Consider the following 20,553-nt stretch of genomic DNA (forward strand, 5'->3'; position numbering starts at 1 on the left):
GATGCAGTGCCTTAGACCGCTGCGCCACTCGAGGAGTTAGTGAGGTAACTTTGGTCAACTCATTATAACAGTTGACACAAAAGTTGCTCACCTTTTAGCCAGATCAATTTCTATGGCAACAAATCCTTCAGAACTAACCTGCTTCGGGGCAGGCTAACTCGAGGTTAACTCTACTTATTTTTTTATTTATTTCATTTTATTTAACCAGGCAAGTCAGTTAAGAACAAATTCTTATTTTCAATGACGGCCTGGGAACAGCGGGTTAACTGCCTGTTCAGGGGCAGAACGACAGATTTGTACCTTGTCAGCTCGGGGGTTTGAAATTGCAACCTTCCAGTTACTAGTCCAACACTCTAACCACTAGGCTACCCTGCCGCCTGAATGAAGTGTGTGAGCCATGAGTTGATGACCAATCAAAGTAGATTCCCTTCCTCTCGGAGAGTGGGTCATCATCCCTTCATTCTCCAGACTATATTTGAGGAAGATGACGGATTTAAATATTTTATTAATCAAATGTTCTTGTGTGTAATTTTTAATAAATCAATATTCAAATACATATCACGCAACACATTTAGTAATGACAGGACTAGGGTTGCAAAATTCTGAAAACGTTCAATAAATTCCCTGATTTTGGCTATATCCCGGTTGGATGATTCCTGGAAACAGGAGGGAATAAGCAGGATTTCTGGAAAACCAGGGTGTGCACTCAGCTGCACATGTGGATTCAGGGAGAAATGCTACAGAGAATGTTTGGAGATGGCTGGTGCATTTTCTCACTGCCTACCTATGTGTATGGGTGATAGCTCCCCCCCTCCGTGAGATCCAGTTGGAACTGGACATTTCTGGCCACTGCTGGCTCCCTGCCCACTCCCACAGGCCAGGCTCCATTAGCAGTACTTCCGGGAGTGTTTAAGAGAAGGAGGAGGAGCAGCAGGAAACAATTGACAGGGAGAAGGCTGGAAAACCATAGAAAGGAATATTGGGGTATACTATTAAGGGGAAATTCAGAAAGTATTCACACTCCTAGACTTTTGTGTTCTGTTTTGTGCCCAATTTTTTTGTCATTGCCCCTACACACAATACCCCATAATGTCAAAGTGGAGTTGTTTTTTAAATTTTATTCAAATTAATAAAAAATTCAAAGCTGAAATGTCTTGAGTCAGTAAGTATTCAACCCCTTTGCTATGGCAAGCCTAAACACGTTCAGGAGTAAAAATGTGCTGAACAAGTCACATATTAAGTTGCATGGACTTTCTGTGTGCAATAATAGTGTTAAACATGATTTTTGAATGACTAACTCATCTCTGTACCCCACACATACATAAGGTAAGGTCCCTCAGTCGAGCTGTGAATTTCAAACACCGATTTAACAGCACAAGCAGTCTTCTGTCCAAATTGCTCTCTATTTCCCCTATTGTAGTAGTTCTATGCTACTCTCCCAACCTTGGTTGTTAGTCAAGGTGATTTCATTCAAATCCATATGGGCATGACCTGCTGAACATTTTGAGAAATTGGAACAATGGTGGCCAATATTTCAAGCCTTAATGCATTCGTGGGATAATTTGTATATTAACCTGTGAATGGTTATGCAGAATATTTTGCTTCAACATATGAATAAAAAATAGACCTGTATCAAAACAGATTTAATTTCATGTTGATGAATTGGGCCGATGACAGTGCCACTGCAAGACAAATATTGGTATTCCATATCTTCATGTTAATTTAACCTTCATTATTTCCAACCTCATATAGAAGGTTGTTCAAACAAACCTGATTGTTGAGTGTGTAATGGATTGATGATGTTTACGATATACATCAGATCTGTGAGTTATATCAAAATCTTTTGTAATTGTTCAGACAAAAGTACACAATTTCTGAATTAGAGTTCTTTACAGAGATTTGCTCCTCTTCTTATGACTATGTGAGGTTCTGTGACATTCACAGTATGCTATTTTCCATTAAGTCTCTTGTTCCTCTCTGGCAGCAGTGATTCCAGTAGTTCGAGTGATGAGTCCCCAGCACGTTCAGTTCAGTCTGCTGCCGTCCCTACACCTTCAGCTCTGGCTTTATCTGCCGTTGAAAAGGATGAGCCTCGAAAAAGTTTTGGTGTCAAGGTTCAGAATCTTCCTGTGCGTTCTACAGGTGAGGATTTGACCCCTTTTCTGCTGTGTATATACCATACATTGTCTAGTCTAGACTACAGGGTCAATATACTGTTAGGTTTTGGCAATAATTACATTTATTGAGTTAATGACATTGTTGTTGAGGCTCTTTGTACTGCAGATATGAATTAGTCACTATCTACAGTGTATTTGTAAAATATTCAGACCCTTTGACATTTTCCACATTTGTTGTTACGTTACAGCCTTATTCTAAAATGGATTAATAGTTTTTTCCCTCATCAATCTACATCGTCATAATGACGAAGAAAAAACAGTTGAGACTTTTGCAAATGTATTTTTAAAATATATATATTCCATTTACATAAGTATTCAGACCCTTTACTCAGTACTTTGATGAAGCACCTTTGGCAGCGATTACAACCTTGAGTCTTCTTGGGTATGATGCTACAAGCTTGGCACACCTGTATTTGGGGAGTTTCTCTGTAGATCCTCTCAAGCTCTGTCAGGTTGGATGTGGAGCGTCACTGCCCAGCTATTTTCAGGTCTCTCCAGAGATGTTGGATCAGGTTCAAGTCCAGGCTCTGGCTGGGCCACTCAAGGACATTCAGAGAAGCCACTCCTTCATTGTCTTGGCTGTGTGCTTAGGGTCATTGTCCTGTTGGAACGTGAACCTTCGCTCCAGTCTGAGATCCTGAGCGCTCTGGAGCAGATTTTAATCCAGGATCTCTCCGTACTTTGCTCTGTTTATCTTTCCCTCGATCCTAACTAGTCTCCCACTCCCTGCTGCTAAAAATATCCCCACAGCATGATGCTGCCACCACCATGCTTCACCCTAGGGATGGTGCCAGGTTTCCTCCAGATATGACGCTTGGCATTCAGGCCAAAGAGTTCAATCTTGGTTTCATCAGACCAGAGAATCTTGTTTCTCACGGTCTGACAGTCTTTATGTGCCTTTTGGCAAACTCCAAATGGGCTGTCATGTGCCTTTTACTGAGGAGTGGCTTCCGTCTGGCCACTCTACAATTAAGGCCTGATTGGTGGAGTGCTGCAGAGATGGTTGTCCTTCTGGAAGGTTCTCCCATCTTCAAAGAAGAACTATAGAGCTCTGTCAGAGTGACTATTGGGTTCTTGGTCACCTCCCTGACCTAAGCACATGTCTCCCGATTGCTCAGTTTGGCCGGGCGGCCAGCTCTAGGAAGAGTCTTGGTGGTTCCAAACTCCCTCCCTTTAAGAATGATGGAGGCCATTGTGTTCTTGGGGACCTTCAATGCTGCAGAATTTTTTTGGTACCCTTCCCCAGATCTGTGCCTTGACACAATCCTGTCTCGGGGGCTCTAAGGACAATTGCTTTGACCTCATGGCTTGGTTTTTGCTCTGACATGCACTGTCAACTGTGGGACCTTATATAGATGGATCTGAATACTTACAGTTGAAGTCGGAAGTTTACATACATTTAGGTTGGAGTCATTAATACTCGTTTTTCAACCACTCCACACATTTCTTGATAACAAACTATAGTTTTGGCAAGTCGGTTAGGACATCTACTTTGTGCATGATATGACGCAAGTCATTTTTCCAACAATTGTTTACAGACAGATTATTTCACTGTTTCACAATTCCAGTGGGCCAGACATTTACATACACTAAGTTGACTGTGCCTTTAAACAGCTTGGAAAATTCCAGAAAATGTCATGGCTTTAGAAGCTTCTGATAGGCTAATTGACATAATTTGAGTCAATTGGAGGTGTACCTATGGATGTATTTCAAGGCCTACCTTCAAACTCAGTGCCTCTTTGCTTGACATCATGGGAAAATCAAAAGAAATCAGCCAAGACCTCAGAAAATAAATTGTAGACCTCCACAAGTCTGGTTCATTTTTGGGAGTTGGGAGCAATTTCCAAATGCCTGAAGGTACCACGTTCATCTGTACAAACAATAGTATGCAAGTATAAACACTATGGGACCACGCAGCCGTCATACCGCTCAGGAAGGAGACGCGTTCTGTCTCCTAGAAATTAACTTACTTTGGTGCGAAAAGTGCAAATCAATCCCAGAACAACAGCAAAGGACCTTGCAAAGATGCTGGAGGAAACAGTTACAAAAGTATCTATATCCACAGTAAAACAAGTCCTATATCGACATAACCTGAAAGGCCGCTCAGCAAGGAAGAAGCCACTGCTCCAAAACTTCCATAAAAAAAGCCAGACTATGGTTTGCACATGGGGACAAAGATCGTACTTTTTGGAGAAATGCCATCTGGTCTGATGAAACAAAAATAGAACTGTTTGGCCATAATGACCTTCATTATGTTTGGAGGAAAAAGGGGGAGGCTTGCAAGCCGAAGAACACCATCCAAACCATGAAGCACGGGGTGGCAGCATCATGTTGTGGGTGTGCATTGCTGCAGGAGGGACTGGTGCACTTCACAAAATAGATGGCATCGTGAAGAGGAAAATGATGTGGACATATTGAAGCAACATCTCAAGACATCAGTCAGGAAGTTAAAGCTTGGTTACAAATGGGTCTTCCAAATGGACAATGACCCCAAGCAAACTTCCAAAGTTGTGACTAAAGGGCTTAAAGACAACAAAGTCAAGGTATTGGAGTGACCATCACAAATCCCTGACCGCAATCCTATAGAGCATTTTTGGGCAGAACTGAAAAAGCGTGTGCGAGCAAGGAGGCCTACAAACCTGACTCAGTTACTTACACAAGCTCTGCCAGGAGGAATGGACCAAAATTCACCCAACTTATTGTGGGAAGCTTGTGGAAGGCTACCCAAAATGTTTGACCCAAGTTGATCAATTTAAAGGCAATACTACCAAATACTAATTGAGTGCATGTAAACTTCTGACCCACTGGGAATGTGATGAAATTAATAAAAGCTGAAATAAATCTTCTCTCTACTATTATTCTGACATTTCACATTCTTAAATTTAAGTGGTGATCCTGACTGACCTAAGACAGGGAATTTTTACTAGGATTAAATGTCAGGAATTGTAAAAAAAAAAAAAAAACTGAGTTTAAATGTAATTGGCTAAGGTGTATGTAAACATCCGACTTCAACTGTATGTAAATACTTTTTGTTGTTGTTATATATATTCTTTAAACATTTGCAGAAATTGCTAAAAACCTGTTTTCACTTTCTCATTATGAGTTATTGTGTGTAGATTGAATCCATTTTAGAATAAGGCTGTAACGAAACAAAATGTGGAAAAAGTGATGGGGTCTGAATACTTTCCGAGTGCACTGTATGCACCTGAAAGTATTTAGTCAAGCTTTTATATGGTCTTTTTTCCCTCTTTCAGATACAAGTCTGAAGGATGGCCTGTTCCATGAGTTCAAGAAGTATGGGAAGGTGACTTCTGTGCAAATCCATGGAGCTTTAGAGGAGCGCTATGGACTTGTGTTCTTTCGCCAGCAAGAGGACCAGGAGAAGGCCCTTGGTGCATCAAAGGGGAAGCTGTTTTTTGGCATGCAAATTGAGGTCATCATCTGGAATGGCCCTGGTGCGTCCACAACTGGTATATAAAGTGGCTTGAGTTTTTCCTAACCACTTAACCTGACCAGGAAAATCTCTGTGCTCTACCTTTTTAAACATGATTTATACAGGTTTATGAAAACATGAATTTCTCTTTTTAGAGACTGAAAGCGAGAATGAGTACCGGCCTCTGGATGAGAGGATAGACGAATTTCACCCCAAAGCCACACGAACTCTGTTTATTGGCAACCTGGAAAAGACCACCAGCTACCATGACCTTCTCAATATCTTTCAGCGTTTTGGGGAGATAGTGGTATGTAAAATACATTCTGCATGTTGCAGAGGAGATTTTGTGAGGAGGAATTGCCTAATTCAACACTGCCTCTCTAAATTTAGTGTTGCCTTCCTTTCCATTCACATAGGATATTGACATCAAGAAAGTTAATGGTGCCCCTCAGTATGCCTTTCTACAGTACTGTGACATTGGCAGTGTTTGTAAGGCCATAACGAAGATGGATGGAGAGTACCTCTGCAACAATAGGCTAAAGGTGAGGACAGCATTATAACTCTCATTTTACACAAAACACTTATTCTGAATGTACAACTGAGATTTTATTTGTTGATAGTAGTGACAGGGGTATTGCCAACAGGATAATATTGTTGATATGTTATTTAACCCTATTTTTACAGCTGGGATTTGGAAAAAGCATGCCCACAACTTGTGTTTGGTTGGATGGTTTAGCCTCCAACATCACAGAGCAGTATCTCACTCGTCATTTCTGTCGTTATGGACATGTTGTCAAGGTAAGCCTGCTGCTTATTCCTGTTTAAGCCATTTTCTCATGACACAATTCATTTCATTCAACATGTTATCTAAAGGATCATATAGTTTTACCAAATGTATGTCATACTTCTCTCCCCTCCCACCACAGGTTGTATTTGACAGACCCAAAGGAATGGCCCTTATCCTGTATAAAAACATTGAATATGCACAGGCCGCTGTCAAAGAGACCAAGGGTTGGAAGATTGGTGGCAACAAAATTAAGGTCAGCAGAAAAAACATATTTTGAGCTAGAATGCCTGTCGTTGGGGGGAATAGGCCAGATGATTGAAGACCATAGTCCAAACAATAATTGTTGTCCGCCTTTTCAATTTCCATGTGTTTGCAGGTGGACTTTGCCAATCAGGAAAGTCAGATGGCTTTCTATCGCTCAATGCAGGCATCTGGGCAGGACATTCGCGACTTCTATGAAATCCTATCTGAAGGAAGGTTTGTATAATTTTGTCACAGATCCCTATTGAAAAATAATGATATAAATTATATATAAATAATGATTTTGCTTCCTGTGTATATTTTTGTGTTTTTCAGTGATGAACGCAGGCCTCAATATGAGTTTGCAATTGAACGGCCATTCTTTGACAACAATGTGCGAACACCTGGAGGAGCCTTAATAGAAGACCCCCGTCGCAAGTTACCTGCCAGGAGCCGCGAGTCCTACACTGAATGGGACCCATACCAGGGAGATTTCTATGACCCACGTTACTTTGATGACCCGCGTGAATACAGAGATCACAGAGACCCCTATGAGCAGGACATCCGCAAATACAGTTACTTGCAGAGGGAGCGTGAGAGGGAGCGCTTTGAAACAGACCGTGAACGTGACCATGGGCGGAGGACAATTGAACACAGCCAGAGCCCTTCTCACCCTAATCGCCCTGTCAGTCCTACAGTGTCCCCCTCTCTCTCTGAGCGTCTACCAAGTGACTCTGATCGCCGCATTTGCTGTAGATCCTCAGAGCAAAGTGGCAGCTGCAGTTCACTCTCACCTCCAAGATTTGACAAGCCTGACAAGGAACACCCTGACCGGTATAATAAGAGTGATAAGCCAGAGAAGGAGAGATCCTTTGAAGTTGAACATGGTATCGGCGGTGAAAAGGAAAGGCGGGCCGGGCGCAAGGAGAAAGGTGAAAAGGAGAAAGGCGAGAAGCTGAGGAAATTTAGGTTGCTATCTCCCAGTATTCCATCGCCTGAGACGGACCCTGAACTTGAAAGAGAAGGTAGTCCAGGCCTTCGAACCAAAGTCAGCAAGTTTCCTCCTAAGGAAAAAGAAGGCTCAGGCAAAGGACAGCTAGACCTACCACCTTGTGTGGTGCAGCTAACGCGTGTGAAGGAGAAGGAAGGAAAATCGCTTGGTCATGCTGTCCTAGAAAAACAAAAACGTGGGAATGACAGTATTCGGCTTGAATCACCCTCAACTGACCAGAACAGTCCTCCCTTTCACATAAAGCCTCAAAAAGGAGATATAATCAAGCATAGAAAGGTGCCCAAAGACAAAAACATGGCAAGACTGGTTGAAGTTGTAGAAAATGATATTAAAATGAAAGCCAAAATACATATGAAAGCTGGCCCTGGGTTTGATGGTTCTAACTCTTTAGATGTTGACCGTCTAGCTGCACGAAAGAGGCGTTTTGAAGAATCCATGCTGAAGACCGATCGACTGAAGAGGGCCAGTCAGGAAGAGGAAGAGTGTGGTAGATTGGGACTCAGGAAGCCAGCTGAGGAGGAGAATGAGGGTGACAAGAGTCTATTGCAAATAGGGGTTCATAAGAAAGAGCATTGCAAGGCTAAATCTGAGAGACTTGTTACTGTTTTCAGTCCTAAAGATAAACAAGAGTCTGATATTGTCTCCATGGGAATGGGCCTTGGACTCAGTTTGGAACTTCAGTCACGACTTGGAGAGCCAACAGAAGATGAAACCAATCCATTAGACCCACCCTGTCTGAAAATTGAGTTTTGGGGATCAAAAATCCATAGGAGTTCAAGTCTCATGAAAATCTCTGATGATGGGAGTCTTGACCAGGACGCATTCAAGGTACAGCCGCAAGAAGACAATGGTGGGCAGGGTGTAGGACTATACAAAAGCAGAGGGGAGACTGAGGAACGACTTGCGTCTGACATTGACCACTCTCAGAGCTGCCAAAAACAAATGGAACAGAGCCAATGGCTTTGGCAGAAGCTAGAAGAGCCTGACAAATCAGACAAAACTGAAAGCCCACAAGGCAGCAACACAGAGGACTTTGAACGTTTCAGTCTGTTGCATGAGGTAGGAAAATCACGTCAAGATGTCACACATGATTCTCCATCTAACAAACGTAAGAAATCTGATAGTTTTAACTTTGACTTGCTAAGTGCTAAGAGAGAACGACACTACAGGTCTTCCCAGGAATTAAATGAAGACCTTTGCCGGAGTGTCACAGCCTTTTCTGGCTCTGGTCACTTTCCCTCAAATGAAGTGTATGCTTCCCAGTTATCACAATCAGTTACCAATAAAGAGACTAAAGACTCTCCTAAAAAAGAGGACAAAGTCTACTCGCATGTAGATTCATTGAAATACAGCTTGGACGTGACACCCAATAGTCTCAGTTCCCCGAACACAGAATTTCCTAAGTCTAAGACAACATTGCTTGGGTGTGATGAGGAGCTACTTCAACGATGGGAGAGCGGAATCAAATCTGACTTCCTCAGAATGGACATGACCTTCCCCAGTAGCATTGTGAAACGTGAAAGCATTCGCAAACGTCTTGTGCGTGAACTAGAGCCTGGAGAAGTACAGTCAGATTCAGATCATGATGGGGAGAACAAAAACCACTCCACTAAGCCCAACACTTCACTGTCCTCTATCCTCAGAGAACGTGAAGAAAGGTTAACAGACCTGAATTTCTCAGGCTCTCTGGAGAAGAATAAGTTTTATTCTTTTGCATTAGACAAGACTATAACTCCAGACACAAAAGCACTTCTTGAGCGAGCCAAGTCATTGTCTTCCTCAAGGGAGGATAATTGGTCCTTTCTTGACAGAGACTCTTGCTTTGCAAGTCTTCACAGTAGATCAGACAAAGAAAAGGCAGAGTCTGCACCACGACCTATCCCGTCTTGGTACATGAAGAAGAAGAAGATTCATACTGACTCTGAAGGTAAACTGGATGACAAAAAGGAGGACCCCAAAGCAGAGGATCAGCAACGGCAGGAGCTGTTTGCCTCTCGTTTTCTTCATAGTTCAATCTTTGAGCAAGATTCACGGCGATTGCAACATCTTGAGCGCAAAGATCCAGATCCTAAGTCGGGATTTGGTAGACATCTTTCCAAACAGGATTCTGTCGAAGGACAACCTGAGCCAGGAGGAGTGGACCTTCAAGAGCCCATAGTGCTTTTCCATAGCCGCTTTCTAGAGCTTCAACAACGGAAGGAGACCTCAAGGGACCACTTTCCACCAGAAATTGAAAACGTTGATGTGGTTGATAAGAGTGAAGGAGAAGTTCAGAATGAACAACAAGAAGGGTCTTCCAAAGTTTCAGAGTTCATGCAGAAGGCTGATATTAAATCAGTCGGCTCTTCTCGCATCCTACCAATTTCATTGTTTCTTCCTTCACCCAGAGCGATATTACCACAGCAGGAGAAAGAGGCTGTTTTAACGTCCTCATCTGAACAAACTGTCTCACCGATTAAAGAGGAAAAAGTGGAACATAGTCGTGATTTGTCCCCACCCCAATCTCCTCCACTAGTAGAGATCCAACCACCATCCTCGATTGTAATCACACCCCTACGGTCTGTCCTTTCAGAGGCTGAGGTTAAAGTTAAACCTAGAGAGGAACTATGTGAACCCAAAGTTACAACTGATAGCAATATTACAGTGGATCATGCATCTTTCTTTGATGATAAGCTTCCCACTCCTGGTGCCTCATTAAGTTGTTTTGATGCAGAGGCTGCCGAATTCCCTTGCTCTGCTTCCCCCAAGATTGAAGATAATATGAACATGGTAAAGATGGAGGTCCAACCACGGAAACCAGATTCTAAGGACCTTGATACACCTCAGAAATCTGAAGCTTCCCATGAGGTTCACATGCCTGTTTCAGAGGCTGAAATGAAACCAGCAAAGCCAATTCGCAAACAACCCAAGAGTAAAAGGGCTAAGCCAAATGTGTCCGAAACACAAATCCTGAAGCACCCCGAAACAGTTGTCTCTGAGAAACCAATTACTCGAAAGAGTGAGCGAATTGACAGAGAGAAAATGAAAAGGTCTTCATCTCCACGAGGAGAAATATCATCAGAGCCTATAACCAAGTCACCAGTTCATGTCCTTGACCCTGAGAATGAATCAAGCCTATTCCTCGGAAGGACTAGACGCCGAAATGTTCGGTCTGTTTATGCCACACCATCTGAAGGGGAGGCCCAGCCACCAGGTAAAGAGGTGGTGGAGTATTCCCGCACCACACGTAAACGTGCTGTTGACAAAGAACCAGTGCAGCAGCTGCAGCAGGACACATTGAACACATCTACTAACACAAGGCGAGGTCGCCCATCCAAGTCACGCAGGCGAGGGGAAGATGTGTCACCAGTGAAAGGAGACTCACAGAAAGCAACCGAGGAAGACATTGATATCAAAGAGACTGTGAACACTGGAGAGGGTTTAAGAATGTCTGAGGGGTGGCATTCACCCCGTATGCAGAAAGTGCAGACCGCTCAAGTGTCTTCACCTACTGGAACCTCTGTTGGCAGGAGAGCAAGTAGAGTAGACAAACAATCTGAGAGTGCACCATCAACAGGAGAGAAGTCGGGTGATAATACTGAAGAGCCTGAGCCCAAAATAAAAGATGAGTCTGAAGAAGCAGGGACATTAGTAGAGGACGCAAAGCAATGCGTGCCAACACAAAAAGACAAAAATCTAACTGATCAAATTGCAAAAAGGTTATCTGAAGGGGACATTGAGAGGATAGAATCTACCTATGTAGAGAAAAGACAAAAATCTGAAAAGAGTGCGAAAGTAAAAGCACCAAGGTTGACACAAAATGCCAAATTGGTGACAGAGGATAAATCGCATTGCTTGAGAAACTTTGAGATTCGTGTAAGCGTAGATGATGTGAAAGGGTTGCTTTGCTCTGGGGAGGATGAGTCTGAATCTTTTGAGACCACTGTTAAAAAGGCCAAACCAGAAACACCAGATAAAGAAGAAACAAGGACTCAGTATCTGAAAGAAGCAGCAGAACTCAGCCCAGAGGAAAAGGAAGTTCTATTAGACCCTGAACCACCGGTGGACCCAGCAGCCGCTCTTTTGGCACGTCAGATGGAACTGGAACGGGCAGTGGAGAATATTGCCAAACTTACAGTTGAGAAACCTATTCAACCCTATAAGGAACCACCTGCAGAGCCACGTACCCTACTGCCCCCTGTCACTGTAGAAACGGAGGGGGAGAAGTCTGCTAATCCTGCCAGTGAAACCGAACTGGCTGCTGCCATTGATTCCATTACTGCTGAAGACATACCTACTGATACAGATGGGTTCACAGCTCCTCCCACTTACACTGCACTTGTTCCTACCCCAGAGCCCCTGGTCTCCCCCTCTGCCGATTATGTTTTGGAACCAGAAAAACACGTTATTGACCCAGACCCAGAGATGGGAGTTCTGATTCCCAGTGTCAAGCCCTTGATGCCAGATGATAAAGCCTCTGAATCATCTGTTTCTGGGGCCTCTGCCCAAGATGATTCCCCTTCACCAGAAGCACCCAAGAAAACAGGGAAAGCAGTCAGAGCTAAGACTCCAAAGAGGTCCAGGGGACGAAAGGCTTGTATCAACAGGAAGGGAGAGACTGCAGAAGATGTACCAGAAGTTGAAACCTCCCCTATCAAGCCAACAGAGTCCATTCCTGAAGACATGGAAATAATCAACTCTAAGGCAGCTACTGCTACAGCAACAGTGGATGTCACATGCACCATGACCGTGGACACCCCTAAGGAGGCAGAACAACCTGCTGCGGAACAACCCGTACCTGAAGAATCTGCCTTTCACGCTAGCACCAAGAGTCCTCCTCATTTCAAAACGTTACAACTATCAGCAGTAGCCCCTGCTCTTTCTTCATCCCTTGCGCTCAAACCATATCCAACCCAATTGAATGTCCCTCCACCCTGCCCCGGCACAATGCCTGTTTCACCAGACTGGCTTTCCAGATCTGAAGAAAGTAGAATTCATGCTACTCCTGCAATTCAAGTTAATGTAGTCACTCCCTCTGCACAAGCAGTAACTGTACTTGGGAACCAGTCAGCAAATCCACCCATGCCTCCTGATACTAAGGCATCGGATATTGACCCTAGCTCCAGCACTCTAAGAAAGATCCTCATGGAGCCGAAATATGTATCAGCATCAAACAGCAATGCCATCCCTACTACAGTCTTAACGACAACGCTGACAGACATTCGCATGTCAGAGAATGAGAACTCGTCTGACACAATGACAGCTTGGAACAAGCATCTTAAAGACAGAACCTCGCCTTTGATACCACATCCCACTTTTCAAAAACCTTCCCCGCTCACAGAGACCCAGCAGAACTTTGGAGAGAAGATAGTCCATTCAGTAATTTCTTCGCCTACTACCTCTGTCATCAGCCGGATTCCAATGCCCTATGATACTGAGGAAGCACCTCGAATCTCCCTAAGTAACCGTAATGCTGGCCTATCTTTACCCAAACAGAAATTCGGATCAAGTATGAACGAGAACAATCGTTACCATGGAGTGGATGCGGCAGAGGATTTGAACAGCAGAGGATGGTCTGTAGTTGAGAGCACACCCTACAACACAGACTCCAGTCCTGGCCTCAGGGTGAATACATCACAGGGTGTGGTAGTACTAAGTTACTCAGGGCAAAAAACAGAGGGACCTCAACGGATCAGCGCCAAAATTAGCCAGATCCCACCAGCCAGTGCAGTTGACATAGAGTTCCAGCAGTCTGTCTCTAAATCTCAGATTAAGCAAGAACCGCTTACCCCATCCCATCCTTCCACCCCCAAGGGACCCCTGACACCCACAGGGTACGGACACCCTGGGGTACTCTTAACTGGCCAGTCATACAATTTTCAGCCTGTCATCTCCACTATTAAGCAGGAGAGTCCTGGTTCTGACAAGTCAGAGTCGTCATATCACACTGGACTTCAGGGTAGCACAGTAATGATGATTCAACCAAAGATGATTCAACAACCGGTCACAAGTCCTCAAGTATTGATATACAAGAAAGGGCTTGGAGTAGAATCTATACCAATGCTGGCGGATATGGCAAAGGCACACCAGACATCCAACCTCAGTCCAATCATGAATCCACATCACCCATCTTTGACTGGAAACCGTATGAGTCCTAGTCCCAGTACCCCAACTGATCAGTCAGTCCCACACCTCAAGCAAGAGCCCTATTCCCCTAGAACAACAGGCCACTCACCTTTTGCCAAAGTTTGCCCTCCCAGCAACTCAATGTCCCCCCATGGCAGCTCTATGGTTTTGCATCCTGGTATGCCTGAGATGTCTCTGTACATCTCCAGTATGCACCACCCCCACCCAGAGCAATCTGTTATCATGACCCCAGTGTCGCATAGCGTCACCCAGTCAGTGTCTATGGGTCGCCTCTCTCACGGCGAGATCAGGATCAACACCCCACACCTTTCTGGAATGAATTACGGAAGACGGGCGGATTTCCTACCATCTTCCCACACTGGGCCCCCTCAGCGCTCCAACATGCCAGCCGTGATCAGAGACATGGTGGTGCAGTCCCACGTGGGCCCCACTCGGGGAGCCTCAGACTGCAGCGTCGAGGAGGACATAAGGCACTACCACCATGGGCTGTGCAGATCCTCTACACCCCAGCTCCAGTCAGATGTGATGATGATGCAGGCAGAGAAACGGAGAGGGCTGCATCACGCAGGTCTACGTCTGGACCAGTACAGCATGGCCTCCCGAGACATCAGAGACATACGGGACATGCGCATCCTGATGCACCATCAGCTAGGAGAGCACACCATCGCAGAGGGACGTCAGTCACAAACTCCTGAGACAGGAGCAACCTCAATTACCAACATCTCTGCTGCTTCCAATAGTCCCTTGGTTGGAAAAGGCATGACACAGATGGGGAAGGAGACTCCCAAACCATTGGAAGCAAATATGTCTCACCCACCTCATACCGAGAGCAGCAGGATCATGGGGGTCCATTCATCCGTCCCTGTTATGGTATCTCCTCATCATCATCCTCAAGGGGTTCAGTTGATTCATCCAGGCGGCGCTGGCTCCTTCCCAGTGTACAGGGATATGCGGGGCTTCCACTCCCAGTTTTCCAGTCACTCTTCGATGGGATTTAACCTGGCTTCCCGCGGCATCACACCTTCCCAGGTCAGAGAACAATGCATTCATGCTTACATTTAGTTCATTAGTTTATAAGCTTTCATCTGTTCAGTAAACATCTAGTTTTTTATTTGTTTCCTCAGAATGCTGATCTCAGCCACAGGGGAATGCTGTCTCAGTCATCTGTTCAGTGTTTTTGCCAAAGTGTTTTCAGTTAGGATGGACTTTTACTATTACATTGTTTCTCTCCTACATGATTACTTCTATGCATGCAGCACTGTAGTCCTATTTGTTACTTATGTTTCTAAACATCTAGTTTTTTATTTGTTTCCTCAGAATGCTGATCTCAGCCACAGGGGAATGCTGTCTCAGTCACTATCTGCTGGGTCACTTGGTGGAGGATGTGAAACCAAATCGGACAACTCCCACCTCCGTCACACAACCTCCATGGACCTATCTCACATGCCCCGGATACAGAGGGACACCATTTCACCCTCTTATACATCTCCCATGGCTCTCTCCCACAAGCAAGAGCTAGTTCTGCAGAAGGGCCCACCAGTCTTCATGTCGAGCCCTCCAGCAGCACCCCTCTCAAGTTCCTCGGAGTTGCGCCCTGAGGGTAAACTGGGGCACTCAGGATACCGGTCCGTCGATATGGTGCAGCTTTTAACGGTAATGAGGCTGATCATGGGAATTAGAACAGTTACTAGAGGGGCAATACTGAAGACATTCAGTCGTCATTTGTAAGATTAGAATAATAATCAGTTTACGTAATATTGCTTGTTCTTAAGATTTAACCTATTTATCTGACCTGTCTTTGCTCTACTTTTGTTTGTGCAGACATATCCCATAGTGTGGCAAGGCCTGCTGGCACTGAAGAGTGACTCAGTTGCCGTGCAGCTCCACTTTGTCTCTGGCAACAATGTGCTGGCTCACCACTCACTGCCGCCCCTGGAGGGAGGTGCCCCACTCCGCATTGCACAGAGGATGAGACTGGAAGCGTCCCAGCTGGAGGGCGTGGCTCGCAGGATGATGGTGAGATGCTAGCTGTTCGCCATTAAAACAATGCATTTTTATCATGATTCTTAGGACGCTCATTGGTGATGTTTTCTTTTCAGGCAGCTAGTTCTGTAAACATGCTTAATATTTCAGTAGAAAAGCTCAACTGATTTGATTGGGTTGTTGTTTACAGGTGGAGAATGACTACTGCCTCTTGCTAGCTCTGCCATGTGGACGAGATCAGGAGGACGTTCACAGCCAGACCCTTCTCTTGAAAGGAGGCTTCATCACCTACCTACAGAAAAAACAGGCAGCTGGGATCATCAACGTCCCCAACCCCGGCTCTAATCAGGTATGTTGTGCATTGACTGTTATGCCATGTAAGCATCCATTTTCAAACAGACCTGTTGCTTTCTGTATTCAAGTAAACATTAGTTGGAGATGGGAGTATGCTACTGAACTGACTTCAAACCATGTGTTTTGTCTATTTCTTCCCCAGCCGGCATATGTGGTGCAGATTTTCCCACCGTGTGAGTTCTCAGAGAGCCACCTGTGCCGGCTTGCCCCCGACCTTCTCAACAGTATCTCCAGCATCTCCCCTCACCTCATGATTGTCATTGCCTCCGTGTAATACCTCTCCATAAAAAAACTATATTTTCTTGAACCCATCAGAACCAAGCCAACACCAGCCTTTTAGGACTTTCATCCAGTTTAGAAAACTGGAAATGCCTCAGTTTGGATGGGTTTAACCATTTTTTGTTTTAAAAATATGTTTTTCTCTTCACCGAGTCCTTAAATCATCCTACCACCTCTGATTCCACAAATCTCTGCCTTTACTGAGAGCATACGGAAGGGTGGATTAGGAGTTTTGATGATCAATTCTATGATCATCCATTTCGCTTTTGCCATTGTTGAAGGTTAACTGGATTGCGTCTTGATTTTCTAAGTATTGAAGGGGACAAGGGAACTAAATTAGAAGGATGGCTAAGGGATGTTTTTACTCTTATCTAAATCATGTTTGATTTTTTTTTTTTTGTGTAATGACTGGTTGGAATTGTTTTCTATGTTAAGAAAATAAAATCAATAAGTAAATCAAAAACATGATATTTTTACAGATTGAGAAAAAAGGACACATATAATAGACATGGTCCAGTGACCAATCTTTTGTACTGCTTTTATTCTTCTATCATCTGCCAATTTAATTTCCTTCTACTTCATTTCCAGTCAGCTTTCCTCAATGTTCCCCAGGAAGCTATATGGGAACTTTGAGTTGTACATGCCTCAACACAGGACTAAATATATATTTAAAGAATATATCATTTTTATTTGCCTCCTTTTCAAGTCTAATGTTTAAAGATTAAAAAGATTTAGGGAGACCAAGTGGATTACATGACAGATTATCACTTTTAAAATTTTAGGGAGGGGGGTGGCAACTGACAAGGATCTCAACAAAACTCAGTTCAGTGACATTTATGAACCCTTGTTTTTAGAATTGATTTTGTGCCAAAATGTATTTTTTCAAAGGAAAAATCACCACAATGTATCTAAATAATCTGAACCTATTTTCATACTTGAATTTGTATTCATCACTCAGATCTACTGTAATAGCCTCTGTTTTTGATTCTATTTTCTTCATCAGCCCAACCTGTTACAGCCTACTGCTACTCCATTGTGAAATCATGTCCTCATTTCCATTGAGTACCATTAACAGTTTTATTTGATGTTGAATTGTGGATACAGTTTAGCAAACTAGTAAACATAGTCCTCCTCTCTCTTTGTGTCCTCCACTGCCCCCTACTGTTCCCCTGAAAATACTCCTGGATACCAATATGTGTTCCCAAAGTCAAAAAGCAAATGACTAAATGACAGCTGTAGCATGCTTAACTTGAAGAAGTAAAGGGGAAACCAATCCATGAGGCAACAAATGTGACTTAAACTTTAAACAATGCCAGGAATGGATGTGTAAACTGTCCATCTCTCTTTCCTTTCTCTGAACTAGAGTCTCCCTGAGCCAATGCTGTAAATACTCATGTTCCCAATCTGTGCTCTTGTGTACTTTCCCGTATTACTGTCTCCGTTCAGGGTCCTCATATTTTGATTTGTGTGACAAAACAAGGCAGTCTGAAAGAGACGCAGCTAGTTGTGAACCGATGCAGAAAGTAAACCATGATTCTCCGTTTTTGTGCTGTAAATATTTAAATTACTGCAGGCTGAATACTCTCATGGTAATGCTGAAGGCACTTAATTTTGATATACAAATGACAACTAAATACAACAAAAAAAATCTTAGACTGTCTTTTGATCAAATCTTATTTCATAACATGTGTATTTTGCTGTTCCTCTATGAGGACATTAAACTGTAAAATGGTTGTTTAACATACTTACAGATCATTAAATGGTCTGTCACTCTCGATTGGCGTTTTCTTGATTGTGTCAGTTGTCTTGGTATGGCTTGTTCCACTATAGATACATTACTGTATGATAATATAATGCCAACAGTTTATCATAATGTTATTACTATATGTTGCAGTGCACCTTGAAGTCACAAGATGTCAGCATAGGCATTTTGCATGTGTCTGTAGCTTAAAGCCTACCATGGCCATTTTATGTTTTGAGTCTGAGTCCTGTATCTGCACTCGTAGTTCACAATCCTAGTTTATGTGGGCAAATGCCTCTCATAAATTAGTTTTTTAAGAACTGTCACAAATGTATACACAAGGCAACTGCCGTAACAAAATCAACAGTACATGCATAGGAAAGAGCGTAGAGAAGTTGAATTCTTAGTCTTGCAAGTCAGACATTTGTATCTGATAATCTTTAGCCATATTTTGAATTTCTTTGAAGCAGTTTGAAGATTAGTAACTGGAAAAATGTCTAAATTGGGAATCGGCACAAGGGAAGGGCAGTTAAAGTTGCACTTTTGTACTTATCCTCCCCAAGGCCATAGGTCTCCATGGTTTGGAGAATTTTAAGACTTGTGCCTGAAAATGTGGGTTTCCTGCTGCTCCTGTAACATTCAGAAGCAACTGGAGAATCCTCAGAGGAATGTCAATGGTGAGATAGTGATGAGGTATTACTTATGGAAATGTTTGGCAGTCAGGCCTGCGGGGGACTCATATTTGGAGGTACTGAAAAGGGGGAAATTAATGGGGGACTGCCTGCAGTGAAGATCCCCAACTGTACATCATGGTTTTATAGCCCTCAATTTAAGCCTACAAGGATGTTCTATATTTCCTAAATAATGGATTCTTCCTGAATTGTCAACTGTGGTTTCTGGTAATTGAAACACTCATCCTCCATGCCTAATGAAATAATACAGAACTTTTCATAACAGTATATCGTATCAGAGAGAAAAGGGAGACAAAGAGATGTAGAAGGGCTGAGGTTGTGAAAATGGAGGTTCTCAAAATACATTGAGGTTGCCACTGTATATCTGAGGGAGTGCACGCCTCTGTTCTTTCATCCCATTATCAGCCTCAAAACGCCATCCTGTCATGTACCATATACAGTAAATTCAGAAAGTATGCAGACCTCTTGACCTTTTTCCACATTTTGTTACGTTACAGCCTTATTCTAAAATTGATTAAATTGTTTTTTTCCCCCACCAATTAACACACTACTCCATAAAGGCAAAACAAACAGTTTTTTTGTTTTTGTAAATGTATAAAAAACTGAAATAACATTTACATAAGTATACAAACCCTTTACTCAGTACTTTTTTGAAGCACCTTTGGCAGCGATTCAAGTCTTCTAGGGTATGACGCTACAAGCTTGGCACACCTGTATTTGGGGAGTTTCTCCCATTCTTCTCTGCAGATCCTCTCAAGCTCTGTCAGGTTGGATGGGGAGCGTCACTGGACAGCTATTTTCAGGTCTCTCCAGAGATGTTCGTTCGGGTTCAAGTCCAGGCTCCGGCTGGGCCACTCAAGGACACTGAGACTTGTCCCGAAGCCATGCCTGCGTTGTCTTGGCTGTGTGCTTACAGTCATTGTCCTGTAGAAGGACAGTTTTCTCTGTACTTCCGTTCTTCCCATCTTTCCCTGAATCCTGACTAGTCTCCCATTCCCTACTGCTGAAAAACATCCCCACACCATTCTTCACAGTAAGGATGGTGCCAGGTTTCCTCCAGAAGTGACGCCTGGTATTCAGGCAAAAGAGTTCAATCTTGGTTTCATCAGACCAGAGAATCTTGTTTCTCATGGTCTCAGAGTCCTTCAGGTGCCTTTTGGCAAACTCAAAGCGGGCTGTCATGTGCCTTTTACTGAGGAGTGGCTTCCGTCTGGCCACTCTACCATAAAGTCCTGATTGGAGGAGTGCTGCAGAGATGGTTGTCCGTCTGGAAGGTTCTCCCATCTCCACAGTGGAACTCTGGAGCTCTGTCAGAGTGACCATTGGGTTCATAGTCATCTCCATGACCAAGGCCCTTCTCCCCCGGTTGCTCAGTTTGTCTGGGTGGCCAGGTCTTGGTGGTTCCAAACTTCTTCTATTTAAGAATGATGGAGGCCACTGTGTAATTGGGAACCTTCAATGCTGCATAAATGTTTTGGTGCCCTTCACCAGATCTGTGCCTCGACACCTGAGCTCAATTTTGAATCTCATAGCAAAGGGTCTGAATACATAAATGAGGTATGTCTAAATCAAATCAAATCCAATTGTATTTGTCACATACACATGGTTAGCAGATGTTAATGCGAGTGTAGCGAAATGCTTGTGCTTCTAGTTCCGACAATGCAGTAATAACCAACAAGTAATCTAACTAACAATTCCAAAACTACTGCCTTATACACACAAGTGTAGG

The 20,553-nt window shown here is 43.6% G+C and overlaps 1 protein-coding gene across 6 annotated transcripts in view; it reads left to right on the plus strand.

The window, feature by feature from the left end:
• LOC124032006 (msx2-interacting protein-like) overlaps nucleotides 1-18,166 on the plus strand; it is a 40,115-nt gene extending 21,949 nt beyond the window's left edge. For 3 of the 6 annotated variants that reach the window (XM_046343937.1, XM_046343941.1, XM_046343940.1), the window contains 12 exons: nucleotides 1,985-2,142; nucleotides 5,432-5,647; nucleotides 5,766-5,917; nucleotides 6,027-6,152; nucleotides 6,295-6,408; nucleotides 6,537-6,650; nucleotides 6,774-6,874; nucleotides 6,974-14,804; nucleotides 15,093-15,428; nucleotides 15,597-15,791; nucleotides 15,949-16,107; nucleotides 16,255-18,166. In XM_046343937.1, the coding sequence (XP_046199893.1) occupies nucleotides 1,985-2,142; nucleotides 5,432-5,647; nucleotides 5,766-5,917; nucleotides 6,027-6,152; nucleotides 6,295-6,408; nucleotides 6,537-6,650; nucleotides 6,774-6,874; nucleotides 6,974-14,804; nucleotides 15,093-15,428; nucleotides 15,597-15,791; nucleotides 15,949-16,107; nucleotides 16,255-16,386 (9,634 nt within the window). In that variant the 3' untranslated portion in view covers nucleotides 16,387-18,166. Of the gene's footprint in view, nucleotides 1-1,984; nucleotides 2,143-5,431; nucleotides 5,648-5,765; nucleotides 5,918-6,026; nucleotides 6,153-6,294; nucleotides 6,409-6,536; nucleotides 6,651-6,773; nucleotides 6,875-6,973; nucleotides 14,805-14,899; nucleotides 14,990-15,092; nucleotides 15,429-15,596; nucleotides 15,792-15,948; nucleotides 16,108-16,254 lie in introns of those variants that run through there. The other 3 variants (XM_046343939.1, XM_046343938.1, XM_046343942.1) reach the window with 3 other exon arrangements.
• The last annotated feature ends 2,387 nt before the right edge of the window (nucleotides 18,167-20,553 follow it).

This window comes from Oncorhynchus gorbuscha, linkage group LG03, assembly GCF_021184085.1.
Source record: "Oncorhynchus gorbuscha isolate QuinsamMale2020 ecotype Even-year linkage group LG03, OgorEven_v1.0, whole genome shotgun sequence".
In the NCBI taxonomy this organism is placed as follows: Eukaryota; Metazoa; Chordata; class Actinopteri; order Salmoniformes; family Salmonidae; genus Oncorhynchus; species Oncorhynchus gorbuscha.